Raw genomic sequence first — 20669 nt, 5'->3', positions numbered from 1 at the left:
TACTTGATTAACTAAACTTAAATATATTAACTAAACTTGGATGCATCTCCATCAAATGATCTCAAGTTCTTGTAGAAGTATGAAGCTCTTAATAAAAAGTCGAGAGAAGTATTAAAAATACCTTTAAACTTGACTTGAAAATAAAACTAATAATTTGCGCCAAGGTTTAAGAGTAATAAAGTTATACTAGTATAAGAAAACATAAGAGTAAAATAAGATTATTAAACAAAAAAATAAGGTCAAGATAGAAGGGCAAAGATACTGATACGATAACAACGTCATATAACGATACAAAATAATAAAATTAATATTGTGTTTAAAGTAATAATATCATACGAGACAACATTTAACACCAAATAAAAGACTGTCTGATAAACGAAGAACGATGGAGCGAACCATTATACACCAAATATTGAACTGCACTTCACAGGCTATTGAGAATTTCTCAATCATCAAGGAAGAAAAAAGTGGAAGGCCATTACAATGTTGCTTAGTTCATGAGGGGAACAATTTCACTCTTGGTCAGCATGAATGTTGAAAAAACTTGTACAATCCAATGCACTTTCAAAACACTATCAAAACTTACAAATATTTACTTCACTCAAAACTATTCGTTCAAAACCGAACTTTGAACAACTGAATTGATCTGATTCGTTCATAACTCCTATACGCCTTCAGCTAAGTCAGTGAGATGTAAAACTATGCTTGTTAACACACCGTATCTAATCTGTACGAAACAAATCAGTTTGTAGCTTGAATCTCCTGAGAACCAAATATGGCAGTATAACCATGCAAGCCATGAATAGAGTGAACTGCAAAACATAGAAGACAAGGTAATGCAGTTCAATCAGATTTAAGAAACTAGTAAGACAAGAAATGGTTAAAGAGTGGTAAACTCGAAAATGATGATTCTTTTCTGCATTTTGTTAGGCCATTGTCATTTGATTCTTTCTTTTAATGAACGAGAAATTCCCGACAGCCAGTAGCACACGATCCAAAACACTGTGGATAATGGTTCTCTACTAAAATACTCCATCCGTCCCAATTTAAGTGTTTTACTTTCCTTTTTGGTCTGTCCTAAAAAGAGTGCTTCTTACTGGACGGCGTACCTCTTTATTTAAGATCACAAGATTCAAAAGTTCACCAATATTTCATAAACTCCACGCCAAGTCAAACTAATACACTTAAATTATGACGGAGGGAGTGACAAACTTTTGTCTGCAGCAGGGTTCAAACCACAGATGTACACTCAACCCGCACATCACACTGCGTTCTTACCGCTAAACAAGCCCTTGGGGCAACGTCATCGTTTGATTCTTTTACATGATTCATTAGAAAACACAAGTTATTTCAAGCTGGTCAACTGTTTATTCATCAAACAATTGGAAATTGTTCTACAGGTGAATCAGAAACATAAAGGGACTCAGGACATACCACAAGTGGAAGGGTCAACAAGCTCCATATAGGCCACAGAGCAAAACAGAACCTGAAACAAACAACTTGTACTTTAACAAAACAGTCTCATTTTATCTAGACTTTTGAATTGAAAAACTATATGTATGTTATTATTTGAATGCACGTGTAACTCATGCAATCATAATGTCTCTTACAAGAGGAAAGATAGGATCCCAAGCGCAGTGATGTAGGGAAGGGCAGCTGTACTGGAAACCTCCCACTTCTCATAGGACTTCCGGACACCCAAAGCCAACATACTTGTGTGGATGAAAAATAGAACATTAAAACCAACACCAAACATCCCAAAGTAAAGTGGTAATCTGCAGGAGAAATGTGAAGAATCAATGAAGGTACTTGATATCAAAAGAAGTCGAGAAGCTAGTAGTTCCTGGATACCACATGCATGTTACTAACAGATTAACAGCTGCAGTTTGCTAACATACAACACACTTACATGAAAGAACTGTGTGGGAATGATGGAAAATAGACAGATGGAATGCACGCAAGTACAGACAGATTTGAAAATTCTATGTATTTTGTATTTACTACGATATTTAGATACTTTTGTATCTGTTGTTCTACAAAAGGACCCTCGAATAGTTGCTCTCCACCATATGAAAGATTTATATCAAAACAACATCTTTACCCAATAGGTTATGAACTATGCTTGATGGAAAACATTCAATCTTTCATCTCTTAACTTATCATGATTTAAAAATAGGCTAATAAGGAGATTAGGAAGTGAACACAGTCCAATAGGATCAGTGGATTAAGAAAACTAATTAAGCACTAGTTGAGCTCTATATATGAATGAATCCAAAAGATCCAAACTACACATGTGCCACATTTTCCCTTCCATTCCTCCATTCCCCTACACATGTTATTTTATTTCTTTGATCCAGAGTAAAATTAAAAGGGAAGAGGGCAGGGAAACTGGTGCACAAAGCATCCAGGGGGCACGCAAGGTTCAGGAAAGGGCCGCACCTGATAGTGAAGAAAAGAGAGCTTATTTCATTGATTACCATGGAGTATTTCAAATAACCTACAGTTGCTTGGACACCATACACCTCAGATGCAGTGTTTTCTCTGGAAATGTTTAAGAGATTACTTCCTAGAATTCATGATTAAACTCCCTCTGTTTCATTTGTTTGTCTCACTTTCCTTTTTAGTTTGTTTAAAAAAGAATGTCTTTTTTCCTTTTTTGGCAACGTTTTAATTCTAGCTTCCAACATGACATGTTTAAGACCACAAGATTAAAGGGCACTTTGGCACATACTACATATCTTCAGTTTAAAGACCACAACATTCGCAAGTCTTCTTTACTTTATTAAACTTTGTGGCAAATCAAATACAAAAGGTGCTTTGCCAACTCAGTGGGAGTGTCAAATGGAGCCAACCTGAAGGACCCATATCAAGATAAAGAAGGTGCAGAAAATGAAAAAGATGACTAACAATTAATGTGCTACTAGACATTCCTGATATCTAATAATTTGAATGCTTCTAACAAAAAAAAAAGAGTTACTTGAAGCACTAGAGTTGATTATCATTTTCGCTATGCAATGGGATAAAAGCATTATAAACAAACATATCAATTCAGCCAAAGCAAAAGGTTGTCTAGAAATCTTTCAACTAATAACTCGAAGCAAATTTGACATGGTTTACATATGCTAGTTTAAAACCAATCAGTTGGATTCAAGGACACTACATGACAGTAACTACCAATCAAGCGCAGTAGCTAAAACATTAGCTACATCTATCCAATCATCTGAATTGTGATGTGAGCTAAAAACATCAAACAAGAGCAATCTACCAACTATTCAGGCAGTAGTATATTAGTAAACGACTAATCTACACATTTTTTCACCTATCCTCATGTGGCATTCAGATATAGTTATTGACAACCTATTGTGCCACATTTATCTACCATCCCTCTCTTTTTTTCCCTTTCTTCACTTTAGGTGGCAAAACAGTCATGCAATATATAGAATATCAAATATGTTGCTTGAAAGTAATAAGTCAAAAGTAGAAATTGAATCAAGTAGGCTCACCTCCTAATTCGATCATCATGCCACAAAAGGAAAATCAAATTATGATGCCGATCACCATAGTATACAATGAATATTGCAGAAGCAATCCAAAGAAAATTCTCTAAAATCTCAGTCCATGTTCTTGTCCTGGGAAGTGAATGTGATTGTGATACAAATCTAGAACAAGCATCATCCTCAAGATCATCGCCACTCGAACCATATCCTTGACTAAGCCTCTGCCTCACATATCTACCGCTACCAGCAGGTGTTCCACCAGACATATTAACAAAATTGTTCTAAAGCAAAAAAATCAACAAATTTCTGTATACAACTCCTTTCTAACTCCTTGAAGTTATTTAGCTGAAACCAACCAAACAAGTCAGCTACAACCAACCAATAATTCCAAATTCTCTACAAATTCCTAACAAATATCCAAACCCCAATTCACTTGTAAAAAGAATCAAACAATGTAAACTATCTAACAACAAAAAGTAACTGTGTCTCTTCAGTTACCAAATTGCAGCTCATTCACCTGACACCCTACATGCCCAGTTGAATCAAAAACTCAACTATATCATCCAAACTGTAAAACCCATATAAAAAAACTCAAAATTCTCTAAAACCTCATCATAAAACTCAAAAATACTCACAACCCCAAATCAAAGATCACAACTTTCTGACACCCCAATCCATGAATACCCAATAAATCAAGAACCCACATCAATGGCCTCAAAATCTTCGACCCCAGCAAAAAAAAAAAGTAGAATTCTCGAATACCCAAAACGTAAAACTTCAGTTTTTTTTTCAGATTAGAAGAATTCAATACAAATAAGCACAACAGCAACGGTTAAACACAACAAGTGTTGCTAATAATGACAACAAAAAAGGCCATGAATGGTTTTTTTTAGAGCTTTTTTGCTATTTTTAGAGAGATCTGTGCATATAAAACTGATGAGTAGTGAAGAAATTGACAGTTGGTAATGCCAGATTCGTTTCTTGAATTGTACCTTTAGGTATGAAGTCTTGATTAAAACCTTAATCTTCGTTATATGTGGAGTAAATATTTTTAAAAAAAAATTGGTTTAGTCTATAGTTTTATGCATGAAATATCAAAAATTACTATTAGGTAATGATAATGAAATGGTTCGGATATATAAAAAAGAGACCAACAGAACAGATGTACGTATGATAAATTGACGAAAGATAGGTAGAGGTATCCAAATGTTAAAAATCCACATTATATATTTGCAGTTTATCGAGGATAAAATTCTTAGGAATCATTTGGTGTGAGATATAAAGTATAATAATTTTAGGATAAAATGCGAGATTATTTTATTTTATATTTAGTTTGAGGTATTAGATAGTTCAAGATTATTTATCACATCATTTATATACTTATTTCGAGATAATTAGTCCCGAATAACTTATTTCCAACTAAATGATCCCTTAGATTAGAAAATATGGATTATCTCGTACAATTTGTTCTCAACCAAGTTACCATATAGATTGGAGAATATGGAGTAGGATGCGGCTCAACTCTAAAACACAAAAGAAAGAACTACTCTCGAACGATAAGCACATATCACTTCCAATTTGAAGACAATAACTTTAGACCCTCGGAAAATAATAGTTATTATTATTACTACTAGTAGAATTTTACTATCATATTTTTTGATTCTATTTTACCTTTTTATTTTCTTTTAAGTCAATTTTGGGTATGCAAACACATATACCTAATTATAAGCATTATATCTAATTGTGTGCATCCTAAGAAAAAGACCCATTTTTTATAAAATAAATAAACAAATAAAATGAACATCTTGAGATTAACTTAAAATTCAATATACTATATGTGGCTACTCCCAAGTCCTAACGGAAACTAACCTTATGAATTATGATATAAATAACATACACACATTTTGTTACACTAACATGAGACATGTATTTAGATATAGGCCGCCTAGGGTTGCGATGAGTTGGATATATATAATTCCTCCACTCTTAATCAAAGTCTCGAATTCAAATCTCGATATGGAGAAAATCTTGGTAAGCTAATATGTACCGCTTAGAGTTGCGATGAGTTGAAAATGATTCCTCGACTCTTAATCAATGTCTCAACTTCAAATCTCGATATGGAAAAACTCTTCGTAAGGAGTGTTCCCCTTTTACCGTTTAATGTGGCTAGCATATCGTAAATTTAAATTTTAATTAAAATCTTAATATGGATACGAAATATCGAATTTAAAAAAATAGTATTATTTTTGGGTGGAAACAATAGTGAATATATTAAAATAGTAGGACCATATTGCCTTTTGTGCCATGGCAATTAGTAATGTCCGAAGTAAGCATGCTTTGCTTGCCCACAACTCCACTCCTTTTGTTACTTTTTTTTCAAATGTCTACTTGAGCCAACAAAAACCACAACCCCACAAATATTATCTTAATTTAAAAGATTATTGTTAAACAAAGCTTGAATATATAAAAATTCTTTGTATACTTGGATAAATATAATGATAATAACTACAAATGGGTATAAGTTAAATATTTCCTTTTTAGTGGGGTTCATGTTTGATGAAGCTTCTCTTATTAGTGGTTTATTAGTCTTGTCAAAAATTGTTTATGTTATTTATTGTGATCAAATTGTTTGGTTTATCTCTTATTGGTAAGTCTTAATGAATGATGAATTTGGATTAAGACAAGACTAAAGTGACCTAATTAATAATTTAAAATGCACACTCGACTCTTCATAGCCACAAATAAGAGGTTTCTTTCTATATGTTTTGATGATTTAAACTACAAAAACTTTACTTGAAAATAGAAACTTTGAAAATATTTCTTCTCAACAAATATTGTTTTTAGTTGCAAATGTATCAATGAAGTAGGTTTCCAAGAAATGTAGGACAACAACAACAATAACATACCCAGTATAATTTTAAAAAATCGTACAAGTTAAATTCGGAGATGTTAAGATGTACATAGACATTGCTTAGAGGAGAAGTGTATACACAAGAACCTATAGTTTCTCCAAATGATGGAATAAATCCAACAAACAATTTACTTTTTTAAAAAAAAATTGAATCCACAATGATTTAGCTTATGAGCTATTGGATGTATGATATTCTCAGCTACATAATTTGTACAAGATAAATATTCTTCGAAGAAACGAAGAAAAAAAAATACAGATACGTAGAGACAAATCAATGGCCTGCAGTACTACTAACGCTAACCATATCCATTAAGGTTGAGTATAACACTTCTAAAGATAAATAACCTAAGAATTTCCTAGTTTCGGATTCACCACTGTTAACGTCCATTTGAAGTTTGTTTTCTTCAGAGAATCCATCGCCCATCACCAACCACCAGGAAATACATCCTTGAATATCTTCAGGGTCTACGTGTGCCACGAGACTGAGTGTTTCTCCTTGCTCTAGCTCAAATGACAAGGATAAGAAATCCCGGTTTGCTTTGATACCAACCATAAGGGCTTCTTCATGAAGCCATCGTATCACCTGGCTGGCAACCTGAAGAAGAAATTAATAGCTTGACATAAGGTTGCTGCAAGATTGGAAGTGACATTGATTTCCAACGTAGATTGTATATTGATTTGTTTATCGAAAGGAAGGGTACAAATGTGATGCTTTTGCTTTTCCCTTTCTGTGATAACTGAGAAAATGGAGCTTGGGGCTTTGAGATTCCCTATGATGGTGCGGAACATTATGTTCCCTTGTCTCCCCAATCCCCCAGTGCCAACTGGCAAAAGGTTTGAAATCTAAAGGATAATAGGTTTGCCCCTCTATACTCTGCGACAAGATTCAAACTCGTGACAGGCGCCTAACTAAAGCAGTGATTTGGAGGTGGGTGAGGACTGAGGCTGGGGCTTCACATTTGTTTCTATGGTAACAAAACAACATTCTCCCTCACCATCATGACCACAGCTATCCACCAGAAGTTTGGTCCCCGACCACAAGATAGCAAATTATCCTAGGCAGCAACACAAACAGTTTGAAAACCTTCTATGCTACTCGTATCACATAAATCACCCCACGCAATACAACAGAAAAAGACTCAAAGAGTTTGGATGGTTCAACTGAATCACAGGAAAAATAAAAAAAGTCTAGGATCATAGGCTTTCTTTTTTAAGGAAGTACCAGCTCTAGGATGAATAGAAGTTTATCCGGCCAGAAAATGAACGATTCTTCATAGTATGGTCACCCATTTTCATATCAAAACACAATAGTAAAGAGGATGAGGACACAGACCTGCTGCAATAGAACCATCGGAAGATCTGACAAGTCACAATCATATCTGTTCATAGGGCAAATACTATCAGGCTTTCCTTTGAAGAGGCCAACAATATTAGGAGCACCTTCCCCTTCCAGACTGATGCAATCATCACGCACCATGACTTTTGTACGAAAGTGAAATTTCACATTCTTTACATAGTCAGATGAGTGAGACAGGCTTCCTGCATGGAGAATTGACTCGGGTACATCCATGGAAAGCGTCCATGATGATGTTCGAGAATGCCAAGTGGGATGCGATATTAATTGGACATATGGTACCCTGCTAACCTACAGACAAAACAAGGAATTCTTCAGATACATAATGGCTACATTAGCTAGCAGTTTACAAACCCAGACAGAAAAGTTCATACCAGACTTTCGAGCTCTGCGAGGACTTTGTTTGAGAAGATCCTATGAGCTAGAGAGACGCAGAAATGTCCCAAAAGGTTGGGACCATCTTTCACAGGTTGAGAAGATATTTCAGGTTTGCCCAAAGATGATAATCTATTTTTGGCTTTTATAAACACATGTTCATGAAAAAGTTGTTGCAAATAAATTTCAAAACTAATTCGATTGGGAAACCCCAACTTTTTCAAGTCAAGTTTCCCTTCATCTTGTTTTGAAGCATCAACTGATTCAAAAGGCACAATAGCAGTTTCTGGATGTTCATCACCCACAGCATTAGCTGTCTGACCATCGTCAGCAGATGGTACAAGTGAAATGGACAGAGAAGCTCTTTGACCTATACTTAAACGTAACAAGTTTTCTTGTATTCCTGTCACGTCAGCACCCAAAGCTGGATTAAATGCTTCACGGTTAACCAAATCAAACACCTGCAACAAGGACCAAGAAAATAATCAGAAAACAGAAGTAGGTCACAAAAATGAATAAGAAAAACTCAAAGGGTACTAAAAAGAGAAAGGAGGGAACCTAGAAATATACCTGCTCATCAAAGATTGCTCGGTGAACTTCACGGAGTGTCGAATGAGTTTCTCTCACATGCTCATCATCACTTTTTTCTCTCTTAGTTTCTCCAGAAGAATCCTCAAAAGACACCTTTGGTCTCAGTCTGCTATGTTTTATAACACCAGCAGGTGTACTTGCACCGAGAAACTCAAATTGAAGAGTCCGGCAGGAATTTGGCGGTAAATTCACAGCCAGCATCCCAGCTGGGTCATGCTCAATACGCACCACAGATGCAGAAGATGGGCGAAATGCAACCGCTGGATCATATAATGAAGTGTCAAATAAATCAATGTAAAACCCTTCATTTCCAGAAGCAGCAGCAACCATCCGATGCCATTTAACCTTCCAATTTTGCTGCAATCTATCAGCTCATCAGGAAATAGCCAAAATTTTGAGGAAAGGCACAAAGACATGGTAGTCTAAATGACTGCACACATATCTTTCACAATGTACTAATACTGTTCGTAGCCACAAAGAACAAACCTGATAAGAGCACCATAAAATCTTGCTTCTCTAGCCACTTGTTGTTCCAAAGCTTTGGCAGATTGCTTAAAATATTTCCCCAAATGCTGCAAAAGAAAAGCCAAATTACGAAACACATACAGCTTTGCTAATGAAGTGCATAACTATACTTTGTCAACAAACCATTAGACTTAAAGATAATCAGTGGATTATTTGTTTAACTCAAACTTATACATCAACCATAACATCTTGCAGAAGGGATAAAGTAAAATACACGGAAGCATTGCAGCTTGGTTGCCATAGACACGGCAAGGTCTGACAGATGCTCGTTGGGCAATTGCTTTGGCCTGGTCATGCCAGCCACTGTCACTGCATCGTTTGCCTCCACCTGTATGCAGAACAGCAGAGTCAACAATGCAATACATAATCCACAGTTCCTGCTAATTTATTCATCTTATGCCTAAGAAAGGTGCTGTCTTAAATGCCAGGGAGAAGGGGCAAAAAGGGATTGAAGGAGCAAATGGACTGACGAATCTCATGCCACTTAAATAACTAATGCCGAAAGCTTAAGTCAAATTTTTTAATCCTTAGTTGTCTCTATCATACTGATAATGAGGAGTAAATGATATGCTAGGGACATTATCATATGCCTTTTCTAGGTCAATGAACACCATGTACAAGTCCCTCTCCTTCTCCCTATACTGCTCAAACAATCTCCTTTCATGGCTTCAAGCTGAATTGGTTCTGACACACCCCTCTTCATCCTCATCTCGACCACCCTTTCCCAGACTTCCATAGTGTGGCTTAGTAGCTTGATACTCGTGTAGCTATTGCAATTTAGAAAAGCCACGTTGATTCAATTCAAAAATCCAATATGTGGTGTATCCAACTTTACACCTTCCAAAAGGCCTTTCTTTATCACGCACACATGAAATTCCCTACTGGAACAACTTAGAGGTAGTTAATAATTCCTCTGTTGTAAATAAGATGTCTTGATCTTCTTTCTCTAACCACTTTTCAAGTACATTCACGATCATACATGTGTGTATTTTACAGTTCTCTATTGTATTTTCTGAATTAGATTCATACCTTACTAATATTGATAACTAAATAAAAATGTTCCAACCCACTCTCGTGATAAACCTCAACATTGGAATAAAACCAGTGTGCTCTATTCTCATAGATGAAATTTTATTAACATTTATCCATGATGCAAACACTACTCTGTATCATTCAGTCTAAAACTGCATGCCACAAAAACTCAATTGGCCAATAATGAGTACAGCATAAGACAAATGTATTCCACTTTCAAGCACATTATCAGGCTAAAACACAAAGTTTTCCTCTTATGGTAAGTGCATGGAACACAACCAGCTAGGCACAAGACATACTAAACATGTACCAACAAATAATCAATCAATCAACCGACACCTCAATCGCACACTAGTTGGCATTGACTAAACCTCCGTATTAAGGCGGAGCTAGAGTGTGGGAAGCAGGTTCAGCAGAACCTAGTAGTTTTAGCCCACTTTGTAGGTATCATATGCAATCCATTTACTAAGTACAAATTACTAATTTAGAAATCATCAACTCAAAAAGAATAAAATCCCAAACCTATAACCTGCTCACCATTCTTTTTTCTCTATTCAACTTCATTATTCTCAAAATCTCACAATTATCACACATTAGTCTTTGACCAGACACCACACAAACACCAGACCAGATGTAAATATCAGAACAATTAAAACTTAATTTGAACTATTTTCTATCAAAACTATATAGACATTAAGTTCAATCATTAAAATTATAAGCCAAAATTCTAATGTTAACACTTACAGTGTGAATGAGATCGATAATGACTTGAAGCTCTTGATGAGCCAATCGCAAATTCTCCACCAAACTCTGCCATTGCCATGGCTGACTGCTACTTGTCTCCTTTGAAGAAGTAGCACTACTGCTTTTCTTCTGCTTCTTACTTGGCTCTTCTCTTTCCACTGCCCACGCAAAATCAATTCTCCTAATCAAATTCACCGTTTTCTCATCGTATCCTATATCACTGCAACAATTACGAAAAATCTAAATGTAAATATCCAGCTCACAAACTGATTATGCATGAAATTCTACATTTTTATATAGAGAGAGAAAGAAAGTGTACGAAGGGAAGCGTTCAGCGCCTTGTTCTTCAATATACTCTAAACGCTTGATCGGAAGCTTGTCGACGGAAATCTCCAGATTGCCGTTCATTTTTCAGGGAGATTTTCCGGGAAGAAGTGTCGGAGAAATCCCGAATTGTGCCCTAAATCGGGGAAAATACCCGTCGAAAATAATTGGGGTTTGGTTCGCTTAATGTATGGGCCTATTAAGATCTGGGCTTAAATCATGGGCCTATTACGAACCACACTATGGCCCTTTCATGTTTGGTTTGGTGGGTCAAAAAAGGGAAACTTACGTAAATGTACTCGCTTGATCACTTTTAATTCATTTATAATACAAGTTTAATACATATTACACAGAACAATTTATTATTCACATGTAATACAAGTTTTAATGATAGATAATACACTTATAACACATTTTAATACACTTATAGTACAATGCGACAATTTTTTACCAAACAAACATAATATATTTCAAAAACAATTAGAATTCATATATATTGCATACATAATTCACTTTTAATACATATTACAGACTTATTACAGTATTGCTATAAATGGTAATAAACAAAAAATATAGCTAAAATCAGTAATTATATTTTAAAATGTATTAATTCATGTAATTTTTTCGTCAAAAAATGAGTTATTTGCGCTTTTATCGTATTTGTACTTGATTTCAATTTTTGTCTCTTATGATAAATCAATAACTTTTTTGGTGGGACGTAAGTTTAGATTTTTTTTAATCATAATATCTCATAAGTTATAGCACGTGTGCCCTTAAAGAACTTATGTACCGCTAGGTATAAGTTTGATTATTAAAGATCAACCTATTTAAAAGAAAAATCGTGCAATTATCAATTATTAAAGGTAAAATTTGAAGATCAACCTATCTGAAAAGAAAATCATGCAATTAAATATTCAAAAAGGTTCGATAGTTAGCAAATCGTCTTGTAGTTTCGATAGTAACTAGGTCTACAGAAAAGTTATGCGTCTTATATTCATGCATAACTTTCATACTGAAAATAACACAGTTAAAAATATTATTACATATATTAACTCAAATAAATATGATTGGTGAATAAATTTTACTTATATACATTACAATAAACATCTTAGTTTCATTATTTTCTTGGCGGCTAAGGATTATTTTTACAGTAACAGATCGGTCTAATCACGAGTTCATAGATTCAATAAAACTTAATGATTTGATTTTGAACATTGTAGTAGCATATGCAATTCTTTGACAATAGATTTATTTCAATTCTGTTTTTGACGATGCATTAATATACATGTAAAATTTAACTAAGAAAATCAATTAATTTCATATTTATATAATTTCATAATACAAAAGAACAATAAATTTTTTATTTAAAAAAATCTAAAAGTTTGAAGCAATTAAATTTAAATCATTGATATGTTTAATTAATTTCAACTATAAATATAATTAAATATACAATTTAAATCTCCTTCTCTCAACTTATAGTTTATAATAATTAAATTCTAAATTCGTCATCGATCGAAGTTGATACACCTCCTCAATGAATCAAAAAGACATTATTGCTAGTAATTCTTAATTATTTTAGTGCCCTTAGGCTACTAAAAGAAGTATAGTATAAAAACAAAATAACAAAATATACAAGTTTAATATTTTGATGATGTGTTTATAGTAGTGGTTGGTATTATGGCAATTTGCCAATTGCCACGTCACCTATTATATAAAAATTCCAGCTTGTCATGATTACGTGTCATTTTTATTTGATGAGTTTTATAAAAACCTTTTTTTAAATGAAATAAAAATTTAAACAATAATGATACTATAAAATACCTTTGTTGTGCGGAATTTGAGATAATACGAGAAAATATAAACGCGAAAAACAAGACAACAGATTTACGTGGTTCACCAATAAATTGGCTGCGTCCACGGGAAGAGAGGGAGCAGTTTTATTATGGAGAGGCAAAAACAGAATTACAGAATAGGGTTTGACATAGCGTCTATATATAGTGCTAAGCTACGCCCTAAAAGGCTTGGGCCCAACATACAGAATCAACAGAAAATTAAGGGCCCAATACAACAACATTGTATACCGTCGGGCCGGGGGCGTCTCTGCCCCCCTGGACCCCCCGACTCGCTGACCGGGCAGCGAGACCCCCGTCCTTTCTGTTTGTAGCGGGTCCGATTCAAGGCATTCAACAACCTTATTTGGTCCAAATCACCTCAATTTGTTACATGATTTCCCCCTATTAATTTTGTCCAAATGCATTGCTTAAATATAATTAATCTAGAGATTCACATGGGATGATGATAATGGATATCTGAGATTTGAGAATATATTAATTTTTATTTAGGTGATAACATGAATATTTTATTTTATAGTCCTTTTATTTATTTTTTTTAAAATTAGTATTATATTTTTTATAAGAAACTTTTATTTTTAAACATAAAAATTCTAAAAAAGATCACTTTTTTTAATTATAAACGATCATGACAGATCATTTCTTTATAACAGTCTAAACTGTTATAAAATATTAGTCTTATACATACATATATATATATATATGTATATATTTGAAATACAACTGTTTTAAAATATATTAATTCTCACTAAACTAAATCTGAATGGGAACACTAATATTTTGTTTAATAAATGAATGGTCCTAATTATTCAAGCTGATTAAGCATACAATTAATGAAATACGAGAAGGTTCACTAGATATAAAAATTATAAAATCATAGTAACAAACACATGAAATGAGAACAACTTTCTGTTTGAGTCTGTTTTGGGGTGACGCTATAAAAATATTTTAGTATTTAAATTTAAATTTGAAATTTTTAATCAAGAATAGAATAGTATTATTATTATATTATAATTTATTTTAGTTTTTGAAATATCATCTTTGATGAAAAATATGTTTTATTGTATAAACTTTTGAATGAAAAATTAAATTTATCGAGCTTCGAAACGAATATCGAGAATATAACGAAAGGGCAAAGTTATTGCATGTCTTTTTTGAATATTAAACTAAAACTATCACCACGTGGTATCTACTTGTTTTACAACCAATTGTCACTAATTTTATTATATTTTTAATATCATTTCAAAGATTATTTTTTTTCTATAAATAACTACTCCATTACTACTCTACTTTGCAATTAATTCTTTAATTTCTTTCTTCCCTTAAAAGTTTGTATTTTCTTCATTTTTTCTTGTCTTTAATTTGTTTATTAATTTCATATTTATTGGAATAATATTATGGAAAATCCATTGCATTTAAAGTCATTAAATCACATATCAATAGTCTGTAGATCACTTGAAAAATCTCTTGATTTTTACCAAAATATTCTTGGATTTTTTCCAATTAGAAGACCTGGTTCTTTTAATTTTGATGGAGCTTGGTGAGTACTAATTTAATTATTTAATTAAGATACTAATTAAACATATTGATTAAATATTAATTATGACATTTTTCAGGTTGTTTAATTATGGAATTGGCATACATCTTTTGCAATCTGAGGATCCAAACAATATGCCTAAGATTAATATCATTAATCCTAAGGATAATCACATTTCCTTTCAGGTATACAACTTTCCATCTCTAACAACAGCAGCATATTCAGTATGGTCACGTAAATAATCAGGTCTAAATCGGATTGAGTGTACGCATATCAATTTTATTTGATTCATAACACCTTGTGTCCTATCTGACATAATACACGCAGAACGTCAGGTATGACGTAAAATTTTCATGTAGGGTGACATGTAGAACACGTGTGTTTACTTTTTTAACGTTATACAAATTTAAAGGCCTACTTATGGACTTTCAAAATTGAAGGGCATAGTTATCCGTTGAAGCCAAGTAAAAAATCATATTTATATATTATATCTCATATATCAGTAGTATATGTAGAATTTTTCGCAGATATAACTGAATACATCAAAACAGTGACATATGTAGAATTTTATATAGATGATGTTTATGTACATATTATTACTATATATACATCATTTTAAATTGGCCCCAAAAAAGTAAATTCATAAATATTAATCAAAATAAAGGGAGTATTAATTAATTACCTTATTGGCTTATTGGAACATACCATATGATTGTCATGTTCCCTAATTTGTTACCAAATCTCAATATGAGAACCATATTTTTGTGTTAATTAAACCATAATAAATTACTTACTTTCTAATTACTACATACTTTTTATTAGCAAAATATCACAAGTCTGATGTATTAAATTTTTGTTATACACAAATAGTATATTTAAAAAAGGGTTATACATAGTCGATAGATCAAATATGATTTGATTTTTCCCCGTAACGAAAACTTAGTGTAACGAGTCGATATTTTTGTTGATTGTAGTGCGAGAGCATGACAATGGTAGAAAATAGGCTAAAAGAGATGGAAACAGAGTATATCAAGTGCAGAGTTGAAGAAGGTAACATCTACGTTGATCAAATATTTTTTCACGATCCCGATGGCACGATGATCGAGATCTGTAACTGCGATAACTTGCCGGTAATTCCACTTTCCGGTGGTGAAACAGTTCTCCGGCCATGCTCAACTCTCCACTGCACCATGCAGCAGAACAAAATTCAACAAATGGTCTAGTTGGAAAAAAAATCGTTCAAAAAGGTTCAAATTTACCTCTCATTATATATATATAATTCGAAGTTGCTCAATTTTGCCTTTTATTATATTTTTGGTCAATTTATGTACTCTTAACACAAAATGAGTGGACTCACATGTCTAAATTTTTTTATATAAAAATCACAAATAGTCACTTTTCACCTTATAGTAATTGAAAGATATGATTATTGGAGTTTAACTTCGTGATAATATATTTTTAATTACAAGACTGAAAAGTGACTAGTCGATACTATTACTACAAACATTTCAAGATATTTATCTCTCAAATTTTAATGATGATTTAAAATTATTAATCATGTTGGAGCTCCGTTAAGGGTCAAGAATAAAAATAGGGAAACAAAAATATATCTTAATTTTTAAAATGACAAAATAATGTATAAGATAAAATTTTAAAGGTAAAGGTAAAGTTATTCTATTTCGATCGATACAAAAAAGAAGTTTGACCTTTTTCTTTATTTGACATTTTGCAGGAGCATGAAAATATTTTCCTTCGTATCGGATTCGCGGTTGGTGTTAACCTTTTTTTGTATTTTTATGTATCATAGTAAGTGAGTGCAATTATTTTTTGGTCTTGTTTTTGTTTTACATTTGAAAGTGTTAAAAATTTCAATAATCTACGTGTTTTTTCAAGGTAACGCATATATATTATTATATATAAACGTATTTAAATGGCCGATTGTCTTATATGTATATAAAAAAATTTCTCAATATTATCATTATCGTCAAATAATGATATAAAATACTAAGTACTCAAATTTAGATCGATGAACTATTATATTAGCAAAAATATGGCAATAGCAATTGTCCACACAAGAAAAATGTAATTAGATGTCTATTTTAAATAATGCATTTCACATCACATCAATTGATGTACATTGTGACAATTAATAAAAATCTTACAATAATTTGTGTAATATCAATTTCTAACTACTAGTTGCTACCTTCATGTCTCAATCTTTTTGTATTTTGCTTTTAGGAATGCTTACCATTAATTGAATTAATACCAAAGGGCCACAAGAAACAAGTAACAAATTGGATTTATAAGGTATATTAAGGAATTATGACACAAAGATAACATCCAAAAGGTGTGGCTACATATGTGGCCAATCAATTGTATAAAAAAACTAATGTTTAAATAAATAGAATTTGAAATTTATTATTCATTTTTATATATAGCAATGACAAGTTATTACTATTATAATGACAAATTGAATTTTCAGTTAAATATCTAGAAGTATATAGAGAAAATAGTTATTAAGTTCATGTAAATATGTTATTCGCTTTCTGAATTCGCCGTTGATTCAAATCTCAAATTAGATACACAACGAGTAGGTGTATTATCTGCACAAATATCAATGGTAGAGTTATTTGATATTTGTGTTAGTTAATAAATATAGTTATCAATGACATGGTAAAATAATCGAGTTACGAAACGATCCTTTGCTTAGACAATGAATTATGAAAAGTATCAAGTGTATAGATAAGCACTAATCAATTTTAATCTAGAGGTGTGGCACAAGGGTGGAGCCAATGTATTTGATTACGAGTTCGATCAAACTAAGCAGCAATCTAAATTTTGTATTTGTCAAGAATTTCACTGAATATATATACAAATTATTATTAATTTAGAACGAATAATTTTAAAGAATTAGAATTTCAAAACCATAAACTTCAAACTATGACCTCTACTTCTACTTTCGCAAGTCGCAACCTTGTAATGGAGAGTGTTTATTTAGGTTTATAGTGAAAAAGTTGACAGATAAGTCGCTTTTATTATCGATCTAATATTATCGTTTTATAAAAATAAAAATTTTATAAAGAGAATGAAAAACTTATACAATTGTGACACATCATTTTCATACCAAATACACAATTGTGACTATCACTTTCATGCCAAACATACAATTGTGACACTCATTATCATACCAAGTATACTAGTCCCTACTCTTTCATCCCTCACTAATTTTAAAAGAATTTGCTAAACCTAAACCCCATTTGGTCTGTGGAAAATAGCACAATTGGTGATATATCCCTATAACAGGCCAATATGCTTGGTTCAAAGGGCCCAAAATGGACAATGAGGATACTATGTCATTATGTGCCAAATATTGTAAAATCTTCCCAATAACTTTGCAATGAATAGCCTAATCCTACTTTTTTTTAAAAGGATTAAAATATTCAGTAGTTTTTTTCATAAATATTTTGATTAAATCAGTGAGAAAGTAGACAGTGAAAAGAAAAAGGAGCGAATGATGTCAACAATCAACTCAACAAAGACATTAGAGAAAAATAAAGAAAGACGTGTTAAGCTTGTTTTTCTCTCAGTCGACTCATACATAATCGTCTTTTTCTATTATAGAGTCGAACTCTCTGGAAAAATTGTATCTTGTAAGTTTTTGGAAGAAAAACATAAAAATAGATATCGATAAAAGGAAAAAAACTCATTTTTCGAACCGGAAGATACATCTTCTAAGCTTGTCATTCTCCACACTATTATTATATTATGTATAGGGCGAATTTTCATAGAAATCACATTGAATTAGTAGTGGAAAGAACCTTTATTTCTAGCTTTCTAATAAAATGCCCTCACATAATGTCCTTCCTAAATCCTAGTGTCATTGTTGACTTCAACTTGCAAGATTCGAATTCGAGGCCTCTGATTAAGAATGAAAGAATACTTACCATTTTAGGAGAACCCTGGTTGATATCAATTCATCATTATCATAGAAAAACATACTTGTAATAAACTAGAATCAACATATTGAAACTTTAGTTTAAAAAAGTGGTCCTTCACTTGAGTCAAACAAAATTTAATTCAAGGAAAAAACAAGTGAGGATAAGTTTTAAACAGTGTGAATTTTGTCTAACCTAACATGTGAGAACTAACAACATTAATGTCTTTCTCAAAAGAGTTTGACATCAAAGGGTACAATTCATGTAAAAAAAAAAAACAATTTATCTTAAATTCACTTGTCTTCTCAACCCTTCAATAAATGTCACTGAAAGAGATGGAAAATAATTGAGATGATAAATTGTGGGAATAAAGTTAGTTCTACATATTGATGACTATTTAATGTTTTTGTTTTTATTTGCTTTTCTTTCTTTGAGTGCTTTGAGAGGAATGGGGATGAGGAGGGAGCAAAGAAGTTGATATCAATGATATGTATTTGATTTCTTCGATCTTAATCAGAGGTTTTGATTTTGAAATAAAGATTGTTTCTTGTTTGATAAATTTTACGTGAATAAATTTAAGTTAATTAGATAAGTGAATAAAGAATTATAAAATAAATTATCTATACAAAAAGTTGATAATATGAGAATGTAAAATTATTTTTTCACGATTGATGTAAAGAAAGTAAAATCAACCTGAAATAAAGAGCATAATATTTTTAAAAAATGTAAATATTTTTTCACATGGTTGATATATAAAAATTGATCTTTAATAAGAAAATTCTAAGTTATAAAATATTCCTAATTAAAAAAGTAGAGATGAAAAACATCACATGTTCTATTAATAGTTTTCCTCTTTGTTTGCTAATAACTCAACATGGAGCTTGAATTTTTTTTCACCTATTTGCCATTCCTCCCATATATTATTGTCCTCTCCATTGGTTATTAACTATATTAGCTACATACCTATTTGTTAATTTGAATAGAAAATAAAGATATTATTTTTTAAATTTCTTATTCGATGTTTCAATATCACTTACTTAGAAATTTTAATTAATTTAAATTTGTGTTGCATAAAATTATTAAAAAGAGGGGCGTTAATTAGTACCAAATTTAATTATATCTAATGACTGATCTTGAACTTTTAATTTTCACTTGCTCCATAAGCAATATTCCAAGGATATACAAAAATTGTTGATCTTGATTTTATGCTCATGAAGCAAGCATAGTCAAAAGTTCGCGATCACCTATTTCTAAAGTCTATTATTTTGTAAATTATCCCATCTTTTCATACATTTAAAACTAAAAAACTCAATATTTATAATTAAAAATAACTTTTTAAAATTCATTCCACCATGACTATTAATGGAAGAAGAATAAAATATAAAGAAATGAATTCAATCTTCCATTCAATCAATTTACAAACAAACAAATAGAGAAAACAAAAATAAAGTACTAAATGATTGAGATTTTCTTCATTTTTAATTAGGACTTTTGAATTAAAGTCATAAAATAATAAAAATTATTTTAAAAATATTTTTTTTAAAAATAAATTTCATATATTATAATACGTGTATCAGATACCGAGCGGAAAAAATAATTATGTGGACCCATGAGCAATAGTTTAGAGTGGCGGTGGGAAGGTAGGGGTCTGTATTTTGTTAGGAAAAAAAAACAAATATTGCCCCCTAATGACTAATTATAATAAAGTCAAAAATACATCAAATCTTGTTTAAACAATACCACCATTTTATTATCCAAAATTATAGGCAATAACACATGGTTTGCTACTTTTGATTAACCCTTTACCTACTATCTAATCAAACCATATTTGACCCTAATATTTATTCTTTTTATGAGCTAGCTTTTCAGATTTTGATTAGAAACGAACTCAAAATGAATTCTATAAATAATTTGATCTGTTTTACTGTAATTATATAAATACTTAATAAAATTATATTTATTTTGAATTTACTATTTCAAAAAAAAAAGATAAA

At 31.8% G+C, this 20669-nt stretch overlaps 2 protein-coding genes and 1 long non-coding RNA gene across 3 annotated transcripts; 1 reads left to right on the top strand and 2 right to left on the bottom strand.

Annotated features, from left to right (window-relative positions):
* Positions 1 to 283: 283 nt before the first annotated feature.
* Positions 284 to 4691, bottom strand: LOC101265005 (uncharacterized). The gene is made up of 4 exons (XM_004251524.4): positions 3504 to 4691; positions 1611 to 1775; positions 1435 to 1486; positions 284 to 812 (listed from the first exon to the last, which is right to left on the bottom strand). Exons 1-4 carry the CDS (start codon positions 3761 to 3763, stop codon positions 723 to 725), a joined length of 567 nt encoding a protein of 188 aa, XP_004251572.1. The 5' UTR covers positions 3764 to 4691; the 3' UTR covers positions 284 to 722.
* Positions 4692 to 6501: 1810 nt separating this feature from the next.
* LOC101264702 (mediator of RNA polymerase II transcription subunit 17) lies at positions 6502 to 11546 on the bottom strand. Its single transcript, XM_004251523.5, has 8 exons — positions 11349 to 11546; positions 11030 to 11249; positions 9468 to 9581; positions 9215 to 9300; positions 8708 to 9092; positions 8137 to 8598; positions 7742 to 8053; positions 6502 to 7003 (listed from the first exon to the last, which is right to left on the bottom strand). Exons 1-8 carry the CDS (start codon positions 11435 to 11437, stop codon positions 6680 to 6682), a joined length of 1992 nt encoding a protein of 663 aa, XP_004251571.1. The 5' UTR covers positions 11438 to 11546; the 3' UTR covers positions 6502 to 6679.
* Positions 11547 to 14494: 2948 nt separating this feature from the next.
* LOC101264403 (uncharacterized) lies at positions 14495 to 16637 on the top strand. Its single transcript, XR_011213365.1, has 4 exons — positions 14495 to 14743; positions 14820 to 14925; positions 15715 to 15987; positions 16473 to 16637. It is a non-coding gene; the product is annotated as an uncharacterized lncRNA (long non-coding RNA).
* The last annotated feature ends 4032 nt before the right edge of the window (positions 16638 to 20669 follow it).

Source organism: Solanum lycopersicum, chromosome 12, assembly GCF_036512215.1.
Source record: "Solanum lycopersicum chromosome 12, SLM_r2.1".
In the NCBI taxonomy this organism is placed as follows: Eukaryota; Viridiplantae; Streptophyta; class Magnoliopsida; order Solanales; family Solanaceae; genus Solanum; species Solanum lycopersicum.
Note: the sequence above shows the minus strand (reverse complement) of the source record. Positions and strands in the feature narration are given on the sequence as shown.